Source organism: Ranitomeya variabilis, chromosome 8 (assembly GCF_051348905.1).
Source record: "Ranitomeya variabilis isolate aRanVar5 chromosome 8, aRanVar5.hap1, whole genome shotgun sequence".
NCBI lineage: Eukaryota > Metazoa > Chordata > Amphibia > Anura > Dendrobatidae > Ranitomeya > Ranitomeya variabilis.
The window spans coordinates 21,027,659-21,040,223 of NC_135239.1; the positions used below are offsets into that span (position 1 = coordinate 21,027,659).

Genomic DNA, 12,565 nt, shown 5'->3' on the forward strand with positions numbered 1-12,565 from the left:
AATGAGGTTTATTGTACTAACAGAAAATGTGCAATCTGCATTCAAACAAAATTTGACAGGTGCATAAGTATGGGCACCTCACCAGAAAAGTGACATTAAAGGGAACCTATCACCCCGTTTTTTTCGGTATGAGATAAAAATACTGTTAAATAGGGCCTGAGCTGTGCATTACAATAGTGTAGTTTGTGGACCCCGATTCCCCACCTATGCTGCCGAAATACGTTACCAAAGTAGTCGTTTTCGCCTGTCAATCAGGCTGGTCAGGTCGGATGGGCGTGGTTTCTTCCCCCAGATATTGCGTAGTTTTCCGTTGGTGGCGTAGTGGTGTGCGCATGTCCAAGGTCCCGAATCCTGCACAGGGGTGTGAAAATAGCAGCGATGTCCGTTATTCCATTGGTGATCGGTGGGCGCGGCCATCTTGCTTTGGCCGCGCGTGCGCAGAAGCGGCGCTCTGCTGGCCGCGGCTTCAGGAAAATGGCCGCCGCGATATCCATCTGCGCACGCGCGGCATCCCGCGGCCATTTTCCTGAAGCCGCGGCCAGCAGAGCGCCGCTTCTGCGCACGCGCGGCGAAAGCAAGATGGCCGCGCCCACCGATCACCAATGGAATAACGGACATCGCTGCTATTTTCACACCCCTGTGCAGGATTCGGGACCTTGGACATGCGCACACCACTACGCCACCAACGGAAAACTACGCAATATCTGGGGGAAGAAACCACGCCCATCCGACCTGACCAGCCTGATTGACAGGCGAAAACGACTACTTTGGTAACGTATTTCGGCAGCATAGGTGGGGAATCGGGGTCCACAAACTACACTATTGTAATGCACAGCTCAGGCCCTATTTAACAGTATTTTTATCTCATACCGAAAAAAACGGGGTGATAGGTTCCCTTTAATATTTAGTAGATCCTCCTTTTGCAAAAATAACAGCCTCTAGTCGCTTCCTGTAGCTTTTAATGAGTTCCTGGAACCTGGATGAAGGTATTTTTGACCATTCCTCTTTACAAAACAATTCCAGTTCAGTTAAGTTTGATGGTCGCCGAGCATGGACAGCCCTCTTCAAATGATCCCACAGATGTTCAATGATATTCAGGTCTGGGGACTGGGATGGCCATTCCAGAACAGTGTAATTGTTCCTCTGCATGAATGCCAGAGTAGATTTGGAGCGGTGTTTTGGATCATTGTCTTGCTGAAAGATCCATCCCCTGCGTAACTTCAACTTTGTCACTGATTCATGAACATTATTGTCAAGAATCTGCTGATACTGAGAGGAATCCATGCGTCCCTCAACTTTAACAAGATTCCCGATGCCAGCATTGGCCACACAGCCCCAAAGCATGATGAAACCACCAAATTTTACTGTGGGTAGCAAGTGTTTTTCTTGGAATGCTGTGTTTTTTTGCCGCCATGCATAACGCCTTTTGTATGACCAAACAACTCAATCTTGGTTTCATGAGTCAACAGGACCTTCTTCCAAAAAGAAATTGGCTTCTCCAAATGTGCTTTTGCATACCTCAGCCGACTCTGTTTGTGGCGTGCTTGCAGAAACGGCTTCTTTCGCATCATTCTCCCATACAGCTTCTCCTTGTGCAAAGTGCGTTGTATAGTTGACCGATGCACAGTGACACCATCTGCAGCAAGTTGATGCTGCAGCTCTCTGGAGGTGGTCTGAGGATTGTCCTTGACTGATCTCACCATTCTTCTTCTCTGCCTTTCTGATGTTTTTCTTGGCCTGCCACTTCTGGCCTTAACAAGAACTGTACCTGTGTTCTTCCATTTCCTTACTATGTTCCTCACAGTGGAAATTGACAGATTCAATCTCTGAGACAGCTGTTTGTATCCTTCCCCTGAGCAACTATGTTGAATAATCTTTGTTTTCAGATCATTTGACAGTTGTTTTGAGGAGCCCATGATGCCACTCTTCAGAGGAGATTCAAACAGGAGAACAACTTGCAAGTGGCCACTTTAAGTAGCTTTTCTCATGATTGCATACACCTGGCTATGAAGTTCAAAGCTCAATGAGGTTACAAAACCAAAAAAAGTGCTTTAGTAAGTCAGTAAAAAGTAGGTAGGAGTATTTTAAACAAGAAAATGATAAGGGTGCCCATACTTATGCACCTGTCAAATTTTGTTTGAATGCAGATTGCACATTTTCTGTTAGTACAATAAACCTCATTTCAAGGCAGAAACATTACTGTGTCCAACAGTTATTAGATATATGAAACTGAAATAGCTGTTGCAACAAAAACAATTGTTATAAAACATTAAGCTTAAGATTAATAGGGGTGCCCAAACTTTTTCATATAACTACATTGTGCTGAATGTAATGAAAATATTCACCTCTCATCTACAGCCCCATCTAGAATAATCTACAATGAACAACACATCCTGTATTATACTCCAGAGCTGCACTTACTATTCTGGTGGCTGCATGTACACAGTGACTGCCCCAGCAGAATAATGAGTGCAGCTCTGGAGTATAATACAGGATGTAACTCAGGATCAGTAATGTAATGTATGCACACAGTGACTGCACCAGCAGAATAGTGAGTGCAGCTCTGGAGTATAATGCTGCATGCACATGTAGATTATCTATAATGGACTGGTGATCAGAGGTGCACAGACCCTTTTAACAGTTAAAAAGCAAAATAATTACAATAAAATACCAGCACCAAACTAAGGTAATACTGGAGATTGACAGAAAGCAGCACAAAATAAAACCCGTGTTGTCACCCGGCGGCGGATTGGTTCACGCCTCTGCAGAGTGATTGATTTCATCACGATCACTTTCCACAATTTTTTTTATATATATAGTGACATTATCGGTTCACGTGCTGGTCTGGAAATGCAGAGCATTGGCCAACAAAAAAAACAAACCAATGCGTCTCCTCCGAGGTGTGAGGCACCAGGTAGCTGATACACGGACAAGCCACACTAGTAGAGTGCACTGTGGCAGATCAGAGGACATGACGGAGACATTACACGGCTTTTCTACATCTAAAATACAAAGATAAATTCCAGTGAAATCCTTCTATACATCATATGGTGAGACATAAATAAAATCCTCTGTAAAACAAGAAAATAAAACACGAAAAACAGAGACATTGGTTTAGTCAATGGGCCTCAGAGTCATCTAGAGAAGGTGATGCCAAGTAGTCCACCAGGAGGCGCCCCTGAGCTGATGGCGGCATCTCCACCGCTCTACCTCCAGGGGGGGTAAATACTTAAGTGCACTTCAGTGTGTGTCATCGGCTGGGCGTTAATTAGGAGCGGCAGAATGGACGGCCACCGCTACGTTCCTCCTGGAGTTGGTGACGTGGCGCTGCTGAGACAGGAAGGATCTTCCTGAGGGTCCGGCCCCAGAATCCTTCCCTCCACGTCCGGCTAAACGAGACTCCATTGCAAACTTCTGGTGCTCCATGCTCTGCAAAAAAGTGATGTGTAAGCGGAGATCTATATCTGTGCACCATATGGCGCTAGGAATTAGTCTCTACTCAGCTCTGTAGTGTTAGGCCGTGGTCATACTGGCGAGTGCAATGCCAGAAACTCGCACGAGTCTCTCACCTCAATACCCGGCACTGACACCGGCACTCGGGACCGGAGCATGCGGATGCATGTATTTCTATGGTCCCGAGTGCCGATGTCAGTGCCGGGTATTTAGGTGAGAGACTCATGCGTGTTTCTGGCATTGCACTCGCAAGTGTGGCCCCGGCCTTATAGTGAGTCTATCCTATGTGCTGTGGCATTATTACATGAGCACTGTATGGCACTATTATACGGGCACTGAATGGCATTATAACATGGGCGCTGTATGGCATTATTACATGAGCGCTGTGTGGCATTATTACATGAGCGCTGTATGGCTCTATTACTTTGAGGTTGTCTGACACTATTACATGGAGGCTGTATGGCTCTATTACATTGAGGCTGTGTGACACTATTATATTGAGGCTGTATGGCACTATTACATGGAGGCTTTATGGCATTATTACATTGAGGCTGTATGGCATTATTACATGGAGGCTGTGTGGCTCTATTACATGGAGGCTGTATGGCACTATTACATGGGCGCTGTATGGCACTATTACATGGAGGCTGTGTGGCACTATTACATGGAGGCTGTATGGCACTATTACATGGGCGCTGTATGGCACTATTACATGGAGGCTGTGTGGCACTATTACATGGAGGCTGTATGGCACTATTACATGGGCGCTGTATGGCACTATTACATGGAGGCTGTATGGCACTATTACATGGAGGCTGTATGGCACTATTACATGGAGGCTTTATGGCTCTATTACATTGAGGCTGTATGGCATTATTACATGGAGGCTGTATGGCTCTTATTACATGGGCGCTGTATGGCACTATTACATGAGCGCTGTATGGCACTATTACATGGAGGCTGTATGGCACTATTACATTGAGGCTGTATGGCATTATTACATGGAGGCTGTATGGCTCTATTACAATGAGGCTGTATGGCTCTATTACATGGAGGCTGTATGGCTCTGGTACATGGAGGCTGTATGGCTCTATTACATGGGTGCAGTATGGCACTATTACATGGAGGCTGTGTGGCACTATTACATGGAGGCTGTGTGGCACTATTACATGGAGGCTGTGTGGCTCTATTACATGGAGGCTGTATGGTTCTATTACAAGGGTGCAGTATGGCACCATTACATGGAGGCTGTGTGGCACTATTACATGGAGGTTGTATGGCTCTATTACATGGAGGCTATATGGCTCTATTACATTGAAGCTGTATGGTTGTACTACATGGAGGCTGTGTGGCACTATTACATGGAGGCTGTATGGCATTAATACATTGAGGCTGTATGGCATTATTACATGGAGGCTATATGGCACTATTACATTGAGGCTGTATGGCATTATTACATGGAGGCTGTATGGCTCTATTACATTGAGGCTGTATGGCACTATTACATGGAGGCTGTGTGGCTCTATTACATGGAGGCTGTATGGCACTATTACATGGGTGCTGTATGGCTCTATTACATTGAAGCTGTATGGTTGTACTACATGGAGGCTGTATGGCACTATTACATGGAGGCTGTGTGGCTCTATTACATGGAGGCTGTATGGCACTATTACATGGGTGCTGTATGGCACTATTACATGGAGGCTGTGTGGCACTATTATATGGAGGCTGTATGGCATTAATACATGAAGGCTGTATGGCATTATTACATGGAGGCTGTGTGGCTCTATTACATGGAGGCTGTGTGGCACTATTACATGGAGGCTGTACGGCACTATTACATGGGTGCAGTATGGCACTATTACATGGAGGCTGTGTGGCACTATTGCATGGAGGCTGTATGGCACTATTACATGGAGGCTGTGTGGCACTATTACATGGAGGCTGTGTGTCACTATTACATGGAGGCTGTGTGGCACTACTACATGGAGGCTGTGTGGCACTATTACATGGAGGCTGTGTGGCACTACTACATGGAGGCTGTGTGGCTCTATTACATGGAGGCTGTGTGGTACTATTACATGGAGGCTGTATGGCACTATTACATGGGTGCAGTATGGCACTATTACATGGAGGCTGTGTGGCACTATTACATGGAGGCTGTGTGGTACTATTACATGGAGGCTGTATGGCACTATTACATGGGTGCAGTATGGCACTATTACATGGAGGCTGTGAGGCACTATTACATGGAGGCTGTGTGGCACTATTACATGGGTGCAGTATGGCACTATTACATGGAGGCTGTATGGTTCTATTATAAGGAGCCTGTGTGGCACTATTATATGGAGGCTGTGTGGCACTATTACATGGAAGATGTGTGGCTCTGTTACATGGAGGCTGTATGGCACTATTATATGGGTGCAGTATGGCACTAATACATGAGCGCTGTATGACACTATTAGATGGAGGCTGTATGGCACTATTACATGGGTGAAGTATGGCACTACTACATGGAGGCTGTGTGGCACTATTACATGGAGGCTGTGTGGCACTATTACATGGAGGCTGTGGGTGTGGTGTGTGAGCTGTGTGTGAGCTGTGTGTGTGTGTATGTGTGAGGTGTGTGTGTGTGTGTGTGTGAGCTGTGTGTGTGTGAGCTGTGTGTGTGTGTGTGTGAGCTGTGTGTGTGAGAGCTGTGTCTTGTGTGAGCTGCATGCGTGTGTGTGAGCTGCGTGTGTGAGCTGCGTGTGTGTGTGAGCTGCGTGTGTGTGTGTGAGCTGCGTGCGTCTGAGCGGCGTGTGTGTGTGAGCGGCGTGTGTGTGAGCTGCGTGTGTGTGAGCTGCGTGCGTGTGTGTGAGCTGCGTGCGTGTGTGTGAGCTGCGTACGTGTGTGTGAGCTGCGTGCGTGTGTGTGAGCTGCGTGCGTGTGTGTGAGCTGCGTGCGTGTGTGTGAGCTGCGTGCGTGTGTGTGAGCTGCGTGTGTGTGTGAGCTGCGTGTGTGTGTGCTGTGTGTGTGTGAGCTGCGTGTGTGTGAGCTGCATGCGTGTGTGTAAGCTGCGTGCGTGTGTGTAAGCTGCGTGCGTGTGTGTGAGCTGCGCGTGTGTGTGAGCTGCGTGTGTGAGCTGCGTGCGTGTGTGTGAGCTGCGTGCGTCTGTGAGCTGCGTGTGTGAGCTGTGTGTGTGTGAGCTGTGTGTGTGTGAGCTGTGTGTGTGTGAGAGCTGTGTGTGAGCTGCGTGCGTGTGAGCTGCGTGTGTGTGAGCTGCCTGTGTGTGAGCTGCGTGTGTGTGTGAGCGGCGTGTGTGTGAGCTGCGTGTGTGTGAGCTGCATGCGTGTGTAAGCTGCGTGCGTGTGAGCTGCGTGTGTGTGTGAGCTGCGTGTGTGTGAGCTGCGTGCGAGCTGCGTGCGTTTGTGTGAGCTGCATGTGTGTGTCATTATACAGTGGGGCCATGCGTGTGCCTGTCATTATACAGTGGGGCTGTGTGTGTGTGTGTGTGTGTGTGTCATTATACAGTGGGGTTGTGCGTGTGTGTCATTATACAGTGGGGCTGTGCGTGTGCCTGTCATTATACAGTGGGGCTGTGTGTGTGTGTCATTATACAGTGGGGCTGTGCGTGTGTGTGTGTGTGTCATTATACAGTGGGGCTGTACATGTGCGTCATACAGTGGGGCTGTGTGGGTATGTCATTATACAGTGGGGCTGTGCGTGTGTGTGTGTGAGCTGCGTGTGTGTGTGAGCTGCGTGCGTGTGTGTCATACAGTGGGGCCGTGCGTGTGCCTGTCATTATACAGTAGGGCTGTGTGTGTGTCATTATACAGTGGGGCTGTGCGTGTGTGTGTCATTATACAGTGGGGCTGTGTGGGTATGTCATTATACAGTGGGGCTGTGCGTGTGTGTGTCATTATAGAGTGGGGTTGTGCGTGTGCCTGTCATTATACAGCAGGGCTGTGCGTATGTGTCATTATACAGTGGGGCTGTGCATGTGCCTGCCATTATACAGTGGGGCTGTGTGTGTATGTCATTATACAGTGGGGCTGTGCATGTGTGTGTCATTATACAGTGGGGCTGTGCGTATGTGTGTGTGTCATTATACACTCGGGACCGGATCATGCGGATGCATGTATTTCTATGGTCCCGAGTGCCGATGTCAGTGCCGGGTATTTAGGTGAGAGGCTCGTGCGTGTTTCTGGCATTGCACTCGCAAGTGTGGCCCCGGCCTTATAGTGAGTCTCTCCTATGTGCTGTGGCATTATTACATGAGCACTGTACGGCACTATTATACGGGCACTGAATGGCATTATAACATGGGCGCTGTATGGCATTACATGAGCGCTGTGTGGCATTATTACATGAGCACTGTATGGCACTATTACATGAGCGCTGTATGGCATTATTACATGAGCACTGTGTGGCACTATTACATGAGCGCTGTATGGCTCTATTACTTTGAGGTTGTCTGACACTATTACAAGGAGGCAGTATGGCACTATTACATTGAGGCTGTATGGCACTATTTACATGGAGGCTTTATGGCTCTATTACATTGAGGCTGTATGGCATTATTACATGGAGGCTGTATGGCTCTATTACATGGGTGCAGTATGGCACTAATACATGGAGGCTGTGTGGCACTATTACATGGAGGCTGTATGGCTCTATTACATGGGCGCTTTATGGCACTATTACATTGAGGCTGTGTTGCTCTATTACATGGGCGCTGTATGGCACTATTACATGGAGGCTGTGTGGCACTACTACATGGAGGCTGTATGGCACTATTACATGAGCGCTGTATGGCACTATTACATGGAGGCTGTATGGCACTATTACATGGAGGCTGTATGGCACTATTACATGGAGGCTTTATGGCTCTATTACATTGAGGCTGTATGGCATTATTACATGGAGGCTGTATGGCTCTATTACATGGGTGCAGTATGGCTCTATTACATGGAGGCTGTGTGGCTCTGTTACATGGAGGCTGTATGGCACTATTATATGGGTGCAGTGTGGCACTAATACATGGAGGCTGTGTGCCACTATTACATGGAGGCTGTATGGCTCTATTACATGGGCGCTGTATGGCACTATTACATTGAGGCTGTGTGGCTCTATTACATGGGCGCTGTATGGCACTATTACATGGAGGCTGTATGGCACTATTATATGGGTGCAGTATGGCACTAATACATGGAGGCTGTGTGGCACTATTACATGGAGGCTGTATGGCTCTATTACATGGGCGCTGTATGGCACTATTACATTGAGGCTGTGTGGCTCTATTACATGAGCGCTGTATGGCACTATTACATGGAGGCTGTATGGCACTATTACATTGAGGCTGTATGGCATTATTACATGGAGGCTGTATGGCTCTATTACAATGAGGCTGTATGGCTCTATTACATGGAGGCTGTGTGGCACTATTACATGGAGGCTGTATGGCACTATTACATGGAGGCTGTGTGGCACTATTACATGGAGGCTGTGTGGCTCTATTACATGGCGGCTGTATGGTTCTATTACAAGGGTGCAGTATGGCACCATTACATGGAGGCTGTGGCACTATTACATGGAGGCTATATGGCTCTATTACATTGAAGCTGTATGGTTGTACTACATGGAGGCTGTGTGGCACTATTACATGGAGGCTGTATGGCACTATTACATGGAGGCTGTATGGCATTAATACATTGAGGCTGTATGGCATTATTACATGGAGGCTATATGGCACTATTACATTGAGGCTGTATGGCATTATTACATGGAGGCTATATGGCACTATTACATTGAGGCTGTATAGCATTATTACATGGAGGCTGTATGGCTCTATTACATTGAGGCTGTATGGCACTATTACATGGAGGCTGTGTGGCTCTATTACATGAGCGCTGTATGGCACTATTACATGGAGGCTGTATGGCACTATTACATTGAGGCTGTATGGCATTATTACATGGAGGCTGTATGGCTCTATTACATGGGCGCTGTATGGCACTATTATATGGGTGCAGTATGGCACTAATACATGGAGGCTGTGTGGCACTATTACATGGAGGCTGTATGGCTCTATTACATGGGCGCTGTATGGCACTATTACATTGAGGCTGTGTGGCTCTATTACATGAGCGCTGTATGGCACTATTACATGGAGGCTGTATGGCATTATTACATGGAGGCTACATAGTTACATAGTTATTAAGGTTGAAGGAAGACTTTAAGTCCATCTAGTTCAACCCATAGCCTAGCATGCCCTAACATGTTGATCCAGGGGAAGGCAAAAAAACCCCATGTGGTAAGAGTAAGCTACATCATGGGGAAAAAAATTCCTTCCCGACCCCACATACGGCAATCAGACTAGTTCCCTGGATCAACGCCTTATCAAGGAATCTAATATATATACCCTGTAATATTATACTTTTCCAGAAAGGTATCCAGTCCCCTCTTAAATTGAAGCAATGAGTCACTCATTACAACATCATACGGCAGAGTGTTCCATAGTCTCACTGCTCTTACAGTAAAGAATCCGCGTCTGTTATTATGCTTAAACCTTCTTTCCTCCAGACGTAGAGGATGCCCCCTTGTCCCTGTCAGCGGTCTATGATTAAAAAGATCATCAGAAAGGTCTTTGTACTGTCCCCTCATATATTTATACATTAACATAAGATCACCCCTTAGTCTTCGTTTTTCCAAACTAAATAGCCCCAAGTGTAATAACCTATCTTGGTATTGCAGACCCCCCAGTCCTCTAATAACCTTGGTCGCTCTTCTCTGCACCCGCTCTAGTTCAGCTATGTCTTTCTTATACACCGGAGACCAGAACTGTGCACAGTATTCTAAGTGTGGTCGCACTAGTGACTTGTATAGAGGTAAAATTATGTTCTCCTCATGAGCATCTATGCCTCTTTTAATGCATCCCATTATTTTATTTGCCTTTGTAGCAGCTGCCTGACACTGGCCACTGAATATGAGTTTGTCATCCACCCATACACCCAGGTCTTTTTCATTGACGGTTTTGCCCAGAGTTTTAGAATTAAGCACATAGTTATACATCTTATTACTTCTACCCAAGTGCATGACCTTACATTTATCCCCATTAAAGCTCATTTGCCATTTATCAGCCCAAGCTTCTAGTTTACATAAATCAGCCTGTAATATAAAATTGTCCTCCCCTGTATTGATTACCCTGCAGAGTTTAGTGTCATCTGCAAATATTGAAATTCTACTCTGAATGCCCCCTACAAGGTCATTAATAAATATGTTAAAAAGAAGAGGGCCCAATACTGACCCCTGTGGTACCCCACTACTAACCGTGACCCAGTCCGAGTGTGCTCTATTAATAACCACCCTTTGTTTCCTATCCCTGAGCCAACTCTCAACCCACTTGCACATATTTTCCCCTATCCCCATTATTCTCATTTTATGTATCAACCTTTTGTGTGGCACTGTATCAAAAGCTTTTGAAAAGTCCATATACACTACATCTACTGGGTTCCCTTGGTCCAGACCGGAACTTACCTCTTCATAGAAGCTGATCAAATTAGTCTGACATGATCGGTCCCTAGTAAACCCGTGCTGATACTGGGTCATGAGGTTATTCCTCTTCAGATGCTCCAGTATAGCATCCCTTAGAATGCCCTCCAGGATTTTACCCACAGTAGAGGTTAAGCTTACTGGCCTATAATTACCGAGTTCAGTTTTTGTCCCCTTTTTGAATATTGGCACCACATTTGCTATACGCCAGTCCTGTGGTACAGACCCTGTTATTATGGACTCTTTAAAGATTAAAAATAATGGTCTATCAATGACTGTACTTAATTCCTGCAGTACTCGGGGGTGTATCCCATCCGGGCCCAGAGATTTGTCAATTTTTGTGATTTTTAGACGCCGCCGTACTTCCTGCTGGGTTAAGCAGGTAACATTAAATTGGGGATTATTATCACTAGTCATATTGGCTGCCATGGGATTTTCTTTTGTAAATACTGATGAAAAAAAGTCATTTAGCATATTGGCTTTTTCCTCATCCTCATCCACCATTTCACCCAGACTATTTTTAAGGGGGCCAACACTATCATTTTTTAGTTTCTTACTATTTATGTAGTTAAAGAATATTTTGGGGTTATTTTTGCTCTCTCTAGCAATGAGTCTCTCTGTCTCAATCTTTGCTGCCTTGATTTGCTTTTTACATAATTTATTTAATTTTTTGTATTTATTTAATGCCTCCTCACTACCTACTTCCTTTAATTCTCTAAATGCTTTCTTTTTGTCACTTATTGCGCCCCTTACAGCTTTATTTAGCCATATTGGTTTCCTCCTATTTCTAGTATGTTTATTCCCATACGGTATATACTGTGCACAGGTCCTATCCAGGATGCTAATAAACATCTCCCATTTTCTTTGTGTATTTTTGTGTCTCAGGATATCGTCCCAGTTAATTGCACCAAGATCCTCTCTCATCCGTTGGAAATTTGCCCTCCTGAAGTTTAGTGTCTTTGTCACCCCTCTACTACACATCTTATTAAAGGAGACCTGAAAACTTATTATTTTGTGATCACTATTCCCCAAGTGACCCTCAACCCTTATATTTGATATGCGGTCTGGCCTGTTGGTTAATATTAGGTCTAGCAGTGCCCCCCTTCTTGTTGGGTCCTGAACCAGTTGTGAAAGGTAATTGTCTCTCATAGTTGTCAAAAACCGATTACCTTTACTGGAACTGCAGGTTTCTGTTCCCCAATCTATTTCAGGGTAGTTGAAGTCCCCCATAATAATGACTTCTCCTTGAGTCGCAGCTTCATCTATTTGCTTTACGAGGATATTCTCCATTGCTTCCATTATTTTTGGAGATTTATAACAAACCCCTATCAGTAATTTATTATTTTTTCCCCCTCCCCTTATCTCCACCCACAGGGACTCTACATTTTCATTAGATTCACCTATATTATCACGCAGGATGGGTTTTAAGGTCGATTTTACATACAGACACACCCCACCCCCTCGCTTATCTGTACGGTCATTTCTGAACAGACTATAGCCCTGCAAGTTAACAGCCCAGTCATGGCTCCCATCCAGCCACGTCTCAGATATCCCCACCATGTCATAATTATGTTCTAAC

At 45.8% G+C, this 12,565-nt stretch overlaps 1 protein-coding gene across 1 annotated transcript in view; it reads right to left on the reverse strand.

Annotated features, from left to right (window-relative positions):
• Positions 1-3,120: 3,120 nt before the first annotated feature.
• Positions 3,121-12,565, reverse strand: part of HOOK1 (hook microtubule tethering protein 1) — a 68,105-nt gene continuing 58,660 nt past the window's right edge. Inside the window, exon 23 of the mRNA XM_077277384.1 lies at positions 3,121-3,429. Within this exon, the coding sequence (XP_077133499.1) occupies positions 3,265-3,429 (165 nt within the window). The 3' untranslated portion in view covers positions 3,121-3,264. The remainder of the gene's footprint in view (positions 3,430-12,565) is intronic.